Below are 16,080 nucleotides of genomic sequence, written 5' to 3'. Positions count from 1 at the left end.
ACTTTGCTCACTGCTTTTCCTCAGTCCCCATAGCAGCGTCTGGCACATCGTAGGCATTTACTAAGTGTTCATTGACTGAATGAATGTTCGATGTTCGGGGGGGCAGGGGACCTGAAACTCATTGCCTAAAAGGCCTTCTCAGAGTAGGCAGCATTCCAATTGGATTAAAACCTGAAGAATTAACAATGGTTTGCCAGGTCTTAAAGAGGAGAAAGGGCCTCTCATGTGAGGGATCAAGGTGTGGAGGTGTCACAGACCAGGGAGCAGTTGGTCTCTGCCTTTCTCACACAGGCTGACCATATCAGCCTCTTTAATCAGTACTTAGCAAGTACCATGCACTAGGTATAATAACCTCATATGTGTATTTATTTAGCAATTATTCACTGCCCTCTGTGTGCCGGGCTGATCAGTCCTGGGAATACAAAGGAGTTCAAGACAGGCATGTTCCCCCTAAAATTTTTCTAATCTTCACTGATTTCTTTATTCAATTATTCACTCATTTATTGAGCAACTACTATGAGCCCAGGGGCGCTCTAGTCATTGGGGGTACAGCGATGAACAGAATAACCCTGAAATTGCGCCTTCCTGAGGCTCCTATTCTAGTGTGCCACCTAGGGACGGTGGGAAGGGACCCCCCACCACTGCATCAGGGGCAGCTCCCATCACCAGCTTGGGGGCGTTCTTCAGGCTAGTGCTGGAGACAGCATGTATGGGGCAATGGGAAGAACATGCTCAGGGCCTTGGGCAGCATGCCGAGTCCTCTTCTGGACCTTGGAGCTCAGATGATCTGTTTCAGGGCTCCTCAGCCTCTCTGCTTGCCTCACATGTCATACCTGAGTGGACTTGAGGACAGGTAACGTGATGAAGCTGTAAGACTTGAGGCAGCGCAGGGAAGTGGTTGTCCCATAGGGTTCAGAGTGCTCCTGTTTGGTGAGCTCTTTCTCCCTTTGTCTCCCCCGCCCCCAGCACAGAGTATGCCATCAGTAAACTGCGGCAAGAAGGAAGCGAGGAGGGCATGTATGTGCTGCGATGGAGCTGCACGGACTTTGACAACATCCTCATGACCGTCACCTGCTTTGAAAAGCCTGAGGTCAGTTGAGACACTGGCTTGGGTCAAGCCATAGGGCCACAGGGGACACAACTTGGTCCAGGAGCTGCTGTGGAGAGGACTGCTCTTGGGGGTGGGGGTGGGGGTGGGTAGGAAAGTCTGGGTCTCCAAGAAAATCCCTGGCAGTTCTCCAAAAGGAGGCTGCTCCCCAGCAGCCAGACCCCATGACCTTTCCTCTTCTCTCTTCCTTCAAAGGACCCCCGGCAAGGTCCACTGTGGCTCTGGAAAGGAACCTGACCAGAAAACCAGTTCACACCAACACTCTCCACGTTTAGTGTAATTACTTGGAGTGGTTTATTTTATACTCAGTGCCCAGGTCTGCGCAGGCCCAGAGCTGTGTGCGTTTGTGGCATTCACTGGTTCAGTCAGTGCCAAGAAGGGCACCTGGGCACTTGGCCTGACACCGTTCCTGCAGATGGTAGCTGCAGATATTTGAACAGACAGGCTCCTAGCCCATGTTTTGACAAGTGGAGATTTGTTGACTTGAAAACGCAGAATTGTTGACTTGATCTCACTAGACCACAAATGTCTTTGTTATTCATGTAATTGTTTTAAAAGACAATGCATTTTACAGAATTAGTCCAAGTAAATATGCAAGTGTTGATTGGGTTTAATATGAACTAGGACAGTGGTCGACAAACGGCAGCTCGCGAGCCACATGCGGCTCGCGAGCCGTCGTTTGCCGCTCTGTTGACTAATGAGTTTGCCAACCACTGAACTAGGAGAACAGGTGGGGTGGGGCCTGTGAGATGGAAGGCAGCACGTCAGCATATTGAAGACCTCAGACACAGAGAGGAAAAGTACTGAGGACCCTGGGGACTGGACTCGGGCATGGGAGGAGGAACTGGCAGCAGGTACCCAGTGCTGCCCGGTGTCCTGGCCTTGTCTCTAGGGGCCACTGCCTGCCGGGGAGTTTCTGCACAGCGAGGCCTCACGCTGAGTCAGGCGCAGTGGCTGAGAACTTGTCAGGCTTGTTGTCTTGGCAGGAGGCCTGTCTTCTGTAGTCATTAGTCTTTGGAGGAAGTTCAATATTTTAACCTGGATGGGTGCATGAGACAGCTCAACCTCCTTCTAAAGTAGCATCAACCTGTACCAAGAATGTCAGTGATTCAGTGACATGGCACACGTCATGCCACCTTACCTGGGGGAAACAGGGTCACAGATACGAGTACTGTTTGTTTTAGCTCACTGGACACTGTGCTAAGCACTTCACCCAGGCATTCTCATGTAAGCCTCACCTAGCCCTGTGAGGTGGGTGGTATTAATCCCATCGTAGAGGCTGAGGCATCGAGATTTTAAATACTTTGTCCTAATTCACAGCATAAGTAGAACTTCCTGTCTTTCATTCTTAACCACTAAAATAGTTTCCTTTGAACCAAAAGTGCCCATGAAGGAAGACTTGTGCTTCTACTTCCTCTCTGTGACACGTGGAACCCTGAAACTGGACCAGACAGCTGACTGCCTCTCCCAGGGTGGTTCTCCTCAGATAGACATGTAGCCTGGGAGGCCTCATTTGAGGGAGTTCCTGGATAAATTTGATATAGCAGTTATTATCTCATGCATAGTAACATTGGTTAACCTTCATGAAGTGCTTACTAAGTTTTCTATATGTGCCACGTCATATAATCATAGCAGCTGTTCTGAAAGCTCTAAGAGGTTGGCATTCCCGTGCATGTCATCCTGCAGGTGCGGAAGAAGGGCCAGGCCGCTGTCTCAGGATTGCTGCTGTTACGCTGCCTCCCGAGTGTCAGCTCCCCTATCAGTGCCTTTTCCGCGATCCCCTTTTATCACTTACACATGTATTGTTTTGCTTCCTTGGTTATAATAAACTTTAATTTTAAGTAATTCGAGATACAGAAGTGTGACAGACATAACACTGAGCTTCTGTATACCCTTCACTAGCTTCCTCTTTCCTTCCCCATGGTAAATATGCCCAACTCTTTTAAAACATTGTTTCTGCTCATTTTCCTGAATGGCAGGTGCCGGGTGGCCAGAAACAGTTCAAGAACTTTCAGATCGAGGTGCAGAAGGGTCGCTACAGTCTGCACGGCTCGGACCGCAGCTTCCCCAGCCTGGGGGAGCTCATGAGCCACCTCAAGAAGCAGATCCTGCGCACGGACAACATCAGCTTTGTGTTGAAGCGCTGCTGCCAGCCCAAGCCCCGAGGTCGGTCCCCACGCCCGGTCCCCGTGCCCCCAGTGCTGCCCTGCCCTTCACTGACGCTCCCAGACCCAGACCCACCAAAAGGCTGCTCTTGGAAGAGGGCCCTCCCCACAGTTTCTAAGTGTTTTCCTTTGCATTTTCTTACATGTCGGTCCCCAACTCAAATCCCATTCCTCAAGTGGAGCATTTTCTATAGAAAAAACACACTTTTTCTCCACATCCCTAAGCTGCAGAAAGAGGCCTCTTAGGATTCATAAGCAGAAACTTCTTTCTTCATTAAGATAAAATGTCTTGAGATGCCCTTGTCAGTGATTTATCTTAGAAATGACCTCGACACATCTTCTGTGGGCCAAGAATTGTTAGATGCAAAGACTCAGAAATGCCTCACACCCGGTCCCTCCTCTCCAAGGGTTTCCTGTCTAATATAGAAATTGTTGCAGGGAAACGAGGCTCCTGCAGGATAAAGCGTGTGCTTTAATTAATACACATATGTATCAGTCCCTGGGCTTGCAAAGAAGCGATGGTCAAAGTCCTTGAGTTACAGGAAGTGGGAGGCTGCAAGTGCAACACACTTGAACCGAGTGTTGGCCGACGAGTGGGAGCTTGCGAGTTGGGGAAGGGCTTTTCCAGCAGAGCATGTGCAGGGCAGAGCAACAGGCAAAGCCGGGGCTGCGGAGGGGAGCTGGAGGCCAATGCGCTTGGTGGAGTTAGAAGGGAGGGGAGACGGGAGGGAGACACTTAGGATTGTGGATGGCCTCAAATGCCACACAAGGAGCTGGGGCTTTATCCCACAGGAAGTGGGAACCATGGGAAGATCAAGGAGTAAGATGGACAGGAGAGATGAGGAACTTGGCTGCTCTTTTTTTTTTTTTTTTTTTTTTTTAATATATTTTATTGTGACTTTTTACAGAGAGGAAGGGAGAGGGATAGAGAGTTAGAAACATTGATGAGAGAGAAACATCAATCAGCTGCCTCCTGCACGCCCCTACTGGGGATGTGCCCGCAACCAAGGTACATGCCCTTGACGGAATCGAACCTGGGACCCTTGAGTCCGCAGGCCGACGCTCTATCCACTGAGCCAAACCGGTCAGGGCTTGGCTGCTCTTTTATAGGCTCTGGGAACCTGTCACGATACACTGCAGGTGGATTCATCACCTTTTCTAATGTGAGAACTGGACGGACACTTAGGGGTCCCATGTCTAGTGCCCCATTGTATGTATGAGAAAACAGACTTGGAGAAGTGTTGAAAGTCAAGGTCAAGGAGGGGTTTGAATGGCAGGTCCACCTGGATGCCAGATCCCTTGACTATTTGTTTTTTTTGATCCCCACCATGTGTCAGAGCTTTCCCTTCATAGGGGTCATACCTCAAAGAAAGGGGAGCGCAGTTGTTTCTGAGGCCACAGGAAGAATGATGGAGGTGCTCTGAGGTGTCTGCCTGAAACATCCCCTGGTCTGGTAAGGAAGGGCAGCGAAGCAGCACCTGACGGAGGGCCTGGGTTCTTGTTGTGGATCACTTCTTGGTCTCCCAGCAAGGGACTGTCACTGAATTTGGTGAGAGAGGAAGGACTTGTGTTCTGATTGATCAGGTAGGGTTTCCTGCTGGCCTCACGGAATAACGGAGCCTTTTTTTGTGTGCTCAAAGCAAAGGTAAAAACTCACCTGTCACTTGGCCGTGAGACCTCAGAGGGAGTTAAAACCCTTAAAGCCCAACCACCCTCTTTACTCACATAATCTGTCCTTCCAGATACTAGAAGCGGTTTTTACTTCCCAGGAGTTAGTGGTCTCTGGGTGAGGTTGAGGACATGGAGAAGAGCAGCCCCAGGAAGAGACAGGTGGTGGCAGAGGGGAGACTGGGACATGGCTCTTTGCAGGCACCAGCTGGGGAAGTTTCTGCTGTAGGCGCCACCCCTACTAGCCCAGACATGGGAGCAGCAGCTGTGGAGGGAGAAGCACAGGAAGGGAACGGAACCCGTCTGTCCTGGCTTTTTGTTGAGGCTCCAGGAACACTGCGTTGAATATGTTTAGTGTCTGTGTCTCTCCCACTTGGTGAGAACTCATAAACCAGGATCCGGGTCTCACTCACCACTCTGACTCCTGGGAAGCTCAGCACCCAGCATAGGATCGTCATTCACTAACGCCTGTCAAGTGATCATTATAGCCCAGCCGGTGTGGCTCAGTGATCGAGCATTGACCATGCACCAAGAGGTCGCCGGTTCCATTCCCGGTCCGGGGGCATGCAGGAGGCAGCTGATCGATAGATTGATCGATGTTTCTATCCCCCCCCACCCTTCCCCTCTCTCTAAAGTAAATAAAAACATATTTTTTAAAAAAGTGATAATTACAGCAGTAGCTACCATATTGGTGGGTACTTACTAGTCCCAAGCAGTATAAATGCATATTTGCATTTCTTCCATCTACATCATAGTTCTTTGTAGATTTTATAAAGACGAGGAAATTGAGGCTCAGAGATGTTCAGTGACTTGCTGAAGGCCACACAGCTAGTAGTACCAGTAATACTTACAACAATAGTAGCAGTGATGTTGGTTATAGCTACCATCATGTGAGCAATGCTTGCAGTTTGCCAGGCAGAGTTTGAGGGTCTTTCATGTTTTAAGTCATTTAATTTTCAGAACAACTCAGAATATGTTGTTATCCTGATTATATTTGTCCAAGATCACTTAGGTAGTTAGAGGAAGAGTGGGGGTCAACTTCAGTGATCTTTCCCCTGTTGCACTATCTTTGCAAAAGTGGAGGTGCAGCCATTAGCCCAAGACTCTGGGGCAAGGGACAATTCTCTGACTCGGGGTAGAGGGGAGGAGATTGCTGGGGCGGGGAGGGAGGGATTAGAGTTGGGGAGGAGTAAGAGTAAGCCCTGTGTGAGGCTTCCTCATGCAGGCCCTCAGAGCCCTCTGTCTTCCTCTGCCCCCTACAAATTAGAAATCATGGACATTAAAGAGAATGTCATTTTGAGTTCCTCAGTGTCTCTGCCCTTCTAACCACAAGGCTCTGATGGCCAGACCCCCATTTGGGTTTCTCACTTGAAAACACATTGGAGAAACTCCCCGTGGAATAAATTAAAAGCAGGCAGCCATTCAGAGTGGCCTGTGTGTTGTCCAACCCCACTGCCCCTCTCCACGTCTGAGGGTGACCTTGTTAGGAGGAGATAGGAGCCCGCAGGGCTCAGTGGCCCCGTCACCACTGATCCTCGCCCTCATCTGTGGAGTCCAGCGTGGTGCTGATTTCTGCACCCTTCAGCTCTGACACTGAGGACTCCTGTTGCCAGGGCTCGATGAACCCCTGGTGCCACCAGGACGATGTGGCTAACATGTAAAACTGTTCACAGTCACGTTGGCTACCAGTGATGAGCATTCCCTCCTTGTCAGGCACTGAGGTAAGCCCTGCATGTGCAGTGTCTCACTCCTCTCAGCAGGGGGCACAACGTTCTGTTTTCTAATGAGAACAGAGCTTCATGGAGGTTAAATGGCTTCTCCTGCTCACACGCTGGCCCTAGTGCCATGTTCCCGGAAGCAGCTGCACAAGTCATCAGCCCCCAAATGGCCCATTCCCATCCTCCTCTAATTCCCTGGCAGCGCTGCCGCCGCCCTTCCCTGGGATACCATTCAGGTGGCCCTTCCCGGATGTCTAGTCCGTCATGGCGGCCTGCGTTGCCTCTTTGAATCAGAGTTTACCCAGGTACCAGGGTGGAACAAAATAATAGAATGGAGGAGAGTAGACTCAGAATGATAACAAGGGACCTGTATCTGAACCCAGTTTCTGGCACGCGGATTTGTACACCCCACTGGAGCCATTCACAACTTCAGGGTGAATCCCAGGTCTAGGGCTTACTGGCCCTTGACGTTGGGCAAATGGTTTAATTGTTTAGAATCTTTTTTTTCTGACCTATGAAAGTGGTGGGTAAAGATATTATATACCTCATAGGATTGTGATGGGGACCAATGAGTTAATAATGGTAAAGCTCTTAGGACTGTGGCTGATACAGAGAAAGCAGATAGTGTCACTTGGCTTGTTACTCAGCAGCCAGTGGGTGAAAATCTTGAGAGGTTCCCAGAGCACTCTCATGCGAGTCTGAGGGGAAGGAGGTCTCTTCCCCCACCTGTAGCTTCCCATGGCTCTGTGGTGGGAAGGTGACTTCTGCGAATCATACATTCCTAGTCAGTCACCTGTGCTCACCCTGGCTGGCCGATTTGATAATGTGTTCGGTTTGCTGTTTGAATCCATAGGATTTGGGCGATGGTCTGTTCATAATCTGCACAGTCAGCAGGTACTTAGTAAGTGCCACTTGGTGTCAGGTAGTGTGGGAGTCCGGAGGAGTCCAGGCACAACCCTCTGCCTGGGTGACCTGTCCTGTTCTGCACGAAACCCGTTTTCACCTTCCTGCCTTCCCCCTCCCTCCTTAGGCCCAGCATACTGCTGCTGCTCCTTCCTCAGCTCACATCCTTAAGCTCACACCTGATTATTCATTCACACCTTTAACAAATACTTACTGAGTGCCAGACTGTGGAGGTAGAGCAGGAGATGCTGGGGGAACCTTCCTGACCTCCTGGAACAGATCCTGCTGTGTCAGCCCACAGCACTCTGGCCTGTCCTCCGAGCAGTTGCACAAGTTGTAGCTTCCTTTTGATTAGTTAAGTATTTGATTGGGTTTGGCTCTGTGATTAGCCTGTGAGCTCCTGGAGGGCAGGAATGAAGTACTAAATAAATATTTGTTGCATGACTGAACCAACAAATGCATAAGTATGTGTTCAGCAAACCCCCTTGCTCGGCAGACACTGGCTGATGGGAATCTCGGGCCTTTGTTACTCAGCTCAGACTTCTCTCTCTTCCACAGAAATCTCCAATCTGCTGGTGGCTACGAAGAAAGCCCAGGAATGGCAGCCCGTCTACCCCATGAGTCAGCTGAGTTTCGATCGAATCCTCAAGAAAGACATCATGCAAGTGAGTCACTGCTGCTGCTCTTGGGTCCCGCCTTGGTCCCACCTCCCTCCAGCAGAGCAGCCAGGGGATTTGGGGGGGGTGGGAACTCGGGGAGTTGGGGTTAGGGCACATCCTAGAGGAAGAGGAACAAGGAGACTTTCCGAGTTAAAGCAGTTTAACCAGCACCCTCCCTGCCATCCTGCCAGCCTTGCTGATGCTCCCCATAGGCGCGTTCTTCGAGAAGGAAGGGGATCAGTGGGGCTGTGGGGTTGTCTAGGGCCCAGGGACCTTATGCCCCAGGACATGCTATATGGCTCAGAAATTCTGAGATTTAGTGTGGACTTTTCTGATGATGCTTCCAGAAGGAGCAAAGCTGAGGGAACACAGACACAGTGAGGCAATAGGAGATGCAAAATTGAGGCCTGAAGGAGAAGAACTGTCTGGAGAAACAGGTCCCAGATCAGTGTCCCAGTCTTGGCAGGCCATTAGCCCAGTCTGTAGCCTTAGGCCGGCTGTTTCCCTCATAGCTGCCCTGCAGCCTTGGCTAGGGGTGTGAGGCCCAAGGGTCATCCCACTTTCTGTTCTGCACCCCTCTTACACAGAGCCATACAGCAGGGGAGGCTAAGGAGACAGCACCCAGCAGCCTTGCAGAGAAGGAATCTGCAAAGGTCCATTTGTCACCTGGGAGAGGCTGTGACACTTTGGAGGAGTTGGAGAGCGCATGATGGGCTCACTGCCTTTAAGGAGGTGGTGGAGGTGGCGGGCATGGGGTTGGTTTGCTAAGTCAATTCCTGAAATTGATGGATAGGGCTTTGAGGGAGTGGAAGCCTACAGACACAGCTGCCTCCATTACTGTTAAGTTATTTTCTGAAGGCCGGTCCTTATTGTTCTCTGAACCTCTGGTGGTGTCGGAGCTGTGTCTAGAGCAGTGGTCGGCAAACTGCGGCTCTGTTGACTAATGAGTTTGCCGACCACTGACCTAGACTCTTGATTCCAATAATTACAGGCTGTTGTTGTTCCTTGTGATTAAGCCCCTGTCTCAGTGGTCAGCAAACTCATTAGTCAACAGAGCGGCAAACCACGGCTCGCGAGCTGCATGTGGCTCGCGAGCCGCAGTTTGCCGACCACTGGTCTAGAGGTTCAAATCACCAGGGCAGTGGTGCCCCAGCCTCCTTTCTGTCTAGAACGTGATGTGTACTCAGGGCCTGCCTTCTTTCCTTCCTGGGGAGCTTCTGGATAACCTCCATCCTCAGGCCTCGAGCATTCAGCCAGCCAGCAGGCATGGAGCACTGCCGTGTGCCAGGTGCAGTCGCCACCCTTGGCAGGCTCACAGTTGGGGGAGGAGGCAGATCTTGTCGACCTTAAGTAGATATTTATGTTATCAATAAACAAATCCTAAGTATAGCAGAATGGACAGCAGGATGTGGGGCTCTCAGAGACCGTCATCCCACCTAACCTGGGGAGGACAAAGATAGCTTCCCGGGGACGTGGCATCAGAGCAGAGCCCCAGAGGGTGAAGAGCGAGCACCAGTAGAAGCAGAAGGAGTAGCATGGAAGAGGCTGATATGGACGTGCAGGGCCTCTGAGGGCTGCTGTGGATCCTGACAGCATGGTGCCGTGACTTGGCCACTGGAATCAGTAACCCTTCTGGGGAAGAGCAATTATTCTGAAAGCATATGGCTTTTCCGGGATGTTCTGGGAACACACTTCCCATAACCTTGATGAATCGCTTCATGACAGGTGCAGCTCTAATGAGTACTCGCAGGCCCTTGCCAGGATCCAGGAGACGGGGCAGATGTATCACCATCTGCAGTGACAGATGACAAATGGTGGTGTTTGTGCAAATTAATATACCTGATTAACGATGGTGTACATTCCTGTGGGGGACGGGAATCAGCCCACAAGGCAGCTACCATCCATTTCTGCATTTATAGAGGGTCCCAGAACAATAGAACTTCAGTTTACAGGTTTTGTGGGGTTAATATCAATGACTCAACCATGCCTACGATTTATGAGTCATGTGCTGATTCCAGATATTAAGAATGTTTAGATCAGGATTATTCAAGCTTAAACTGGGAGGGTCCTTAGACACAGATAATTGTGTGCTAAGGACTTTGTGCAGATGGTCTCCTTCAGTCCTTGTCCTCAGGCCATTCCTTGGGTGGGACCATCCATTCTCACCTGTGAGGAAACTGAGGGCCTGCCCACCAGTCTATGCCTCTGTACACATCACCTTCCCTTTGGGATTGCTAGGGCAAATGCGTGTGTGAATTGCATCACTAATTCTAAAGCCTGCACACGTGCACTGGACATAGGGTTAGAGAATGAACAGTTCGTATGTGAGAAACATTGAGTGCCTGGTTGGGGCAGTCAAACAAAACACACCAGCCCAATAGGTTGGCTTGTACCCATCCTGTGTCAGCATCTGTACCAGGAGCCTTTGTACCTATTTGCTCATCTGACTCTGAGGCAGGTGCCTTTATTATCCCTGGTTACAGAAAGGGGGCAGACATTGTGCATGGTAAGGGAACGTCCCTAAGTTAAATGGCCAGCAAGCAGTAGAGCCAGGACTAAGAAGTCCCTGTGTGTGTGCCCCAGCCTGTGAGCAGAGTCCCCAAGGGGGTCCTCTCTCCGTCTGCTCTGGAGGCCAAGGCCAAGGGCGGGGCTGATGTCCCGGGCTATTGCATCACTGTTGGAAGTTTTGTGGTAGTCAGGGTTATGTTTTGGCCACAGGCTGTTCCTAGAAGTAGAAGAAAGGAAGGGACTGTTTGGGAATAGGAGGGCTGTCTCCTGGGGCCCAGGAAGTGCCACAACTGTTTGGCAAGTAGCTTTTTGTTTCTTCTGGAGGCCTGACCAGGACAAGGTACTGGAGAGGCTGTGAGCCATTGGGGCTGTGCCCCACCCCCTTCTGGTATTGTGTGTTCCCATTAAGGCCTCGGTCCCAGACTCTAGCAGTCACCCAACCTCCTGCTTCCTCCTCCAGGGCGAGCACCTTGGGAGAGGCACGCGGACACACATCTACTCTGGGACCCTGGTGGATTACAAGGATGACGAAGGAACTTCTGAAGAGAAGAAAATAAAAGTGATCCTCAAAGTCTTGGACCCCAGCCACAGGGACATTTCTCTGGCAAGTGTCCTCCTGCTAACCCACCCTCCCGTTTCTGGAACCCGTGGAGCACAGTCAGCTGGGAAAAACCTTTGCCCTTATTTTGGCCTTATTTATGGTTTTCAAACATGTCTTTTATGTAATCCCTTTTTTCACAGGTAATCTTAGGTAAGTGAGGGAGGATTGGAGATGAAGTAGATTGAGCAGCTCTTCCCGCCGGCCTACCCCTCTCCTCTCCTCCCATTTCCTACCTGGAGGTTCTTGTGGCCCCAGGACTCCAGCCGAATGGTCTCCGAGTCCCTCATGTAGCCAGGCTGTCACTCCACAGTGTGGAAAATCAAAGCCCAGGGGAGTGGAAACGTACCCCGGGTTCCACAGGCTGTACGAGAGATGGAGCCAGTTCGCACCGTGGTGTCCCTTTTTTCTAACACAGTGCTGCACATCGTTATTTCCCAGTGTTTAAAGGGAGCGAAAGTGGTAGGCATGAGTATGCAATGGGGAAATTGTTAGCTAGCCTATCTCACCAGCCTCGCTCCATATTCTGTTAGGTTTTTCTAAATAAAGACCACCCCCCAGCCAGACTGAGGTCAAGGGGAAGGCCTGGCACTGCCCCTGGGAAGTCGAGGCCGGAGCCGTCCTCAGGACCTGGGGGATGAGTCCTGAGCTTTCTGGGATCTACCGACTTTTTGTCTCAGCAGAGCCTCTTTGGGGTCAGACCAGGGGTGGCTTACTCTTAACCTTCCTTCTCCCACAGGCCTTCTTCGAGGCAGCCAGCATGATGAGACAGGTCTCCCACAAACACATCGTGTACCTCTACGGTGTCTGTGTCCGAGACGTGGAGAGTAAGTGAATTCTCTTTGGGAGAGGCAGATGGCCCTGGCTGGAGGGACGTGGGTGCTGTGAAGACACCCGGGGGTCGGGGAGCTGATACCATCTTCTTCTTGTCCTGGCTTCTCGCCTTTTGTTTTGCAATCGAGGGATTTGAGGTATCGAGCAGGTCACGTATTTGGGTTAATAGTGACCATGAAACTAAATCCCACTTGTTTTTCACTAATTTCTTGAATGTTCACTTCTTTTTTTTTTTTTTTTAAATATATTTTATTGATTTTTTACAGAGAGGAAGGGAGAGGGATAGAGAGTTAGAAACATCGATGAGAGAGAAACATCGATCAGCTGCCTCCTGCACACTCCCTACTGGGGACGTGCCCGCAACCAAGGTACATGCCCTTGACCGAATCGAACCTGGGACCTTTCAGTCCGCAGGCTGACGCTCTATCCACTGAGCCAAACCGGTTTCGGCGAATGTTCACTTCTTGCCAACTCTGGGCCCTGGGAGGTTGGGGTGGATAAGTGGAGTTGTTCCCCTGTGAGTCGATGCATAAGGAGCTCTGGGCCAGGCTTAAACCCAGGGATTGAACCGGCTCTGAATCGCTCTGCTGTTTGCCCCGCCCGAGGATGTTGGCATCCTCCCAGGCCGAGCACCAGCCACTAAAGTGAGCTCTCGCAGGGGAATGAGGGAAAGTACTGTCCCAGGCAGACAGAAGGTTCCAGATGGGGCTCGTTTTGTACTTGTAGATATCATGGTGGAAGAGTTTGTGGAGGGTGGGCCTTTGGATCTCTTCATGCACCGGAAAAGCGACGTCCTCACCACACCATGGAAATTCAAAGTTGCTAAACAGCTGGCCAGTGCCCTGAGTTACTTGGTAAGTATGTTCTGATCTGATGTTGGTGGAGGTCCACCAGGAACCAGAATGCCCTAGTAGGAAGAAGGTGCTAGCCAGGGAGAGCCAAGCAGGCTGGGGTGCCCAGACTCTGCGGTTAAACACAGGCATGCCTGCTGCTTCATGAACATGGTCATATTGGGTCACTCAGTGTGCTCCAAACGTATAAATCTTGATTAGAGGGAACGTCTGTCATGTCAGAGAACTGGCTGCTGCATTGCAGTATACGGTAGGAGGAGAAATAGTGCAATACCTGATGAATGAGTGAAACTACCAGCATCAGTAGTAGCTCACATTTATTGAGTGCTTACCATGGTTCAGCTGTTCACATGTTTTATAGGTTCTAATTCATTTAATTCCCACAAAAGCCCTATGAGGCACGTTCTACTGTTACCCAGATTCACTGATGAGGCCCATTCTGTAATGTGCTCGGGTCACACGTTGGATGGGACACCTAGGCTGTCTCGGTCTGGCTGTAGCTGGGGACTGTGGAGGGATTGACCCAAGGGGCCAGGGTTGGAAATGGAGGGAGCGTGGGAAGACAGGCAGCCAGGGGCAGCCTTGTTGAGCTCACCCTTTCTACTCTGCAGGAGGATAAAGACCTGGTCCACGGAAACGTGTGCACTAAAAACCTCCTCCTGGCCCGTGAAGGCATCGACAGCGAGTGTGGCCCATTCATCAAGCTCAGTGACCCTGGCATCCCCATCACCGTGCTGTCCAGGCAAGGTGTGTCTCCTCCTCCCTATGCCTCGCCCTTCCCTTCTCTCACACCTACCCCAAGGCAGAGGCGGGCTGGGGTTGGGGTTCTGTCTCCTTTTAGAAAGTACACTTCAGCAAGTGGGTGTCTGGTGTTCCTACTCTGCCCTGAGGGTTGGGGGAAGATACAGAGTGTAAGCAGGGTTGGTCCCGGACTCCTTTAAGGAGCTGACTGTAGTAGGAGATACAGACAACTCATCCGAGATACTCCTGGTCCTTGCGGTTAGGAGCTGTGTTCACGCTGTCAGGTTAGCACAAGGGGAGGCCACTGGTCTGGAAGTGGTCAGAGAGGTGTTAGGAGCTGGGCCTCCTGGGTCCTCCCTCGTTTCTTTTGAAATCCACTATAGTAATTAGCAGTTGGGGAGGCACCTAGCGATTGCATTTTCTCTTTGAATGAGGTTATCCTGAGTGTGGGCCCCAAAGGAAAGAGACCTGGGAGCTGAGACGTTGAAGCCAGTGTGGGAGACCCGTGCCCCGGCGCGTGCCGCTGGCTCATGGTGGCCAGTGGTCTCCAGCACTGAGCACAGTGCCTGGCATTTAGAGTTTTGCTCCATCGAAGGGGAAGGGGAGGCACCCTGCGGTTCGTGCAGGGGGCCTGTCCTGAGCAAGGGTTTGAGTCCCGGTCACAGATGAGTCTAGAACAAGTCGAGGAGCCGAGAGAGCCCACGAGAGAGGCCAGTTAAATGCTGTGAGTGTTCTGAGGTGTACGGGGTGATGCGGGGAGGGAGGGGGATGACGGGTCAGTGAGGCGGGCCTGCAGCAAGGTGATGGCAGATGTGTGATCCCAGAGCACCGCCACACGGGCCTGTGTCAGGAGGACACGAGAAGGCGGAGAAGGAAGGGTGAGTGGGCCTAACGGTGAACACCCAGCTCAGGAACCGCCCTCCTGCCTCAGGAGCCAGAGGCTGTGCCCTGAGACCACTGTGCTGGTTGAGGGGCATGTCCAGGGACATGGCAGAGGTTCTGCTCAGATCACTGGCCTTAGAAGCCAGAACAGGGGCTGAGGGGTCTCCGATGTAAGACAAGGGTGACTTCTTTACCTCCGTCTTCCCTTCCCTTGTTTTCCAAACAAAAAAAACCCATAAAAAACAAATAAAACATTGCTGGGTGATGGTGCAGAGTAGTTGAGATTAGCCCGTGCCTGCTCTGTGTAAGTTGGCCTCTTCTCTTCTCCCTGTCCTCTCTTTTCTGGAGCCTCTGTCCACCCCCCCCACCCCCCCGTTCTACCTCCTCAGGGTGTTGGCCTCCACCCTGGGTGCTGTGCTGTTTCTGAGGCCAGAGCTTCAGAAGACGGGGCTGCTCACCACTCTCCTGGTGAGTCTGATAAACAGACACGTCTGCTGGCCCTGACTCAGACTGATGCATCCACAGTGTCAAGGAGGAGGGGCCTGGATTCATTTGGAAACCCTACTTGAAATAGTTTCTTTGTGAGCTCACAGTGCTTGCTGCAACGATAGTGATTTGCTCCCCAGGTGATTTGCAGAGACTGATCTGTGAATGTCTGTTGTCTTTCTGCAGAATGCATAGAACGAATCCCATGGATTGCTCCCGAGTGTGTAGAAGATTCCAAGAACCTGAGCGTGGCTGCTGACAAATGGAGCTTTGGAACCACACTCTGGGAAATCTGCTATAATGGCGAGATCCCCCTGAAAGATAAGACACTGATTGAGGTGAGCTTTTGCTTTCCAGGGTGCGAGCTGAGGGCTCCTTGGATGCTCATGGCCGTCTCAGGAGTTAACAGGAAGCCTCATATTGTGGGAAGAGATGGGCCCATCTCTGATGACCTTGCAGCTGTAACTTAACCTGGGCCTCAGTTTCAGCATCTGTGCAATGGGGATACATGAGACCCACTTTGTAGGATTTCTGTGAAGACTAACTACATAATGCACATATAGTCCAGGCACACAATACATGTCAGTAGATCACTATAGTATTATTTATCTGAGATTTCAAGTGCTTGTTAGTACAATTAATACAGATATTTGTTGAGTTCTTTCTGTATATCAGGCATTGTCTAGGTAAAAGTTGGGGGCTCACAAGAAAACAGACAGGCCTTGCCTTCCCTTGAGGATGTGGTTGGAGAGTTGGGCTAAAATAACAAAATAAGGATTCCATAAAAAAATACCTCATACTGTTGGTGCAAGAGCCCTGCAGTTAGGTGGGAGTGCCATTACCCTCACTGTACACGTTACAGGTCAGGTAACTGAGGCGCAGGAGCTTAAGACACTCACCTGGGTTCCCCAGCTAGATTGTGAAACAGGTGAGGCTTCCTCCTCTCCTGTTCACTTGTG

General features: G+C 51.1%; 1 protein-coding gene across 3 annotated transcripts in view; it reads left to right on the top strand.

Moving 5' to 3' along the window:
* The window catches only part of JAK1 (Janus kinase 1), a 224,532-nt gene that overhangs the window by 197,008 nt on the left and 11,444 nt on the right, over positions 1 to 16,080 (top strand). For all 3 annotated transcript variants that reach the window (XM_080656377.1, XM_080656378.1, XM_080656376.1), the window contains 8 exons: positions 967 to 1,090; positions 3,088 to 3,274; positions 8,121 to 8,227; positions 11,190 to 11,333; positions 12,067 to 12,154; positions 12,888 to 13,015; positions 13,624 to 13,759; positions 15,308 to 15,459. In XM_080656377.1, coding sequence (XP_080512503.1) covers positions 967 to 1,090; positions 3,088 to 3,274; positions 8,121 to 8,227; positions 11,190 to 11,333; positions 12,067 to 12,154; positions 12,888 to 13,015; positions 13,624 to 13,759; positions 15,308 to 15,459 — 1,066 coding nt within the window. The remainder of the gene's footprint in view (positions 1 to 966; positions 1,091 to 3,087; positions 3,275 to 8,120; positions 8,228 to 11,189; positions 11,334 to 12,066; positions 12,155 to 12,887; positions 13,016 to 13,623; positions 13,760 to 15,307; positions 15,460 to 16,080) is intronic.

The sequence above is a fragment of the Plecotus auritus genome (assembly GCF_963455305.1).
Source record: "Plecotus auritus genome assembly, chromosome: 2".
Classification (NCBI taxonomy): Eukaryota; Metazoa; Chordata; class Mammalia; order Chiroptera; family Vespertilionidae; genus Plecotus; species Plecotus auritus.
The sequence above is the reverse complement of the archived record's forward strand: the minus strand, read 5'-3'. Positions and strand labels throughout refer to the sequence as shown.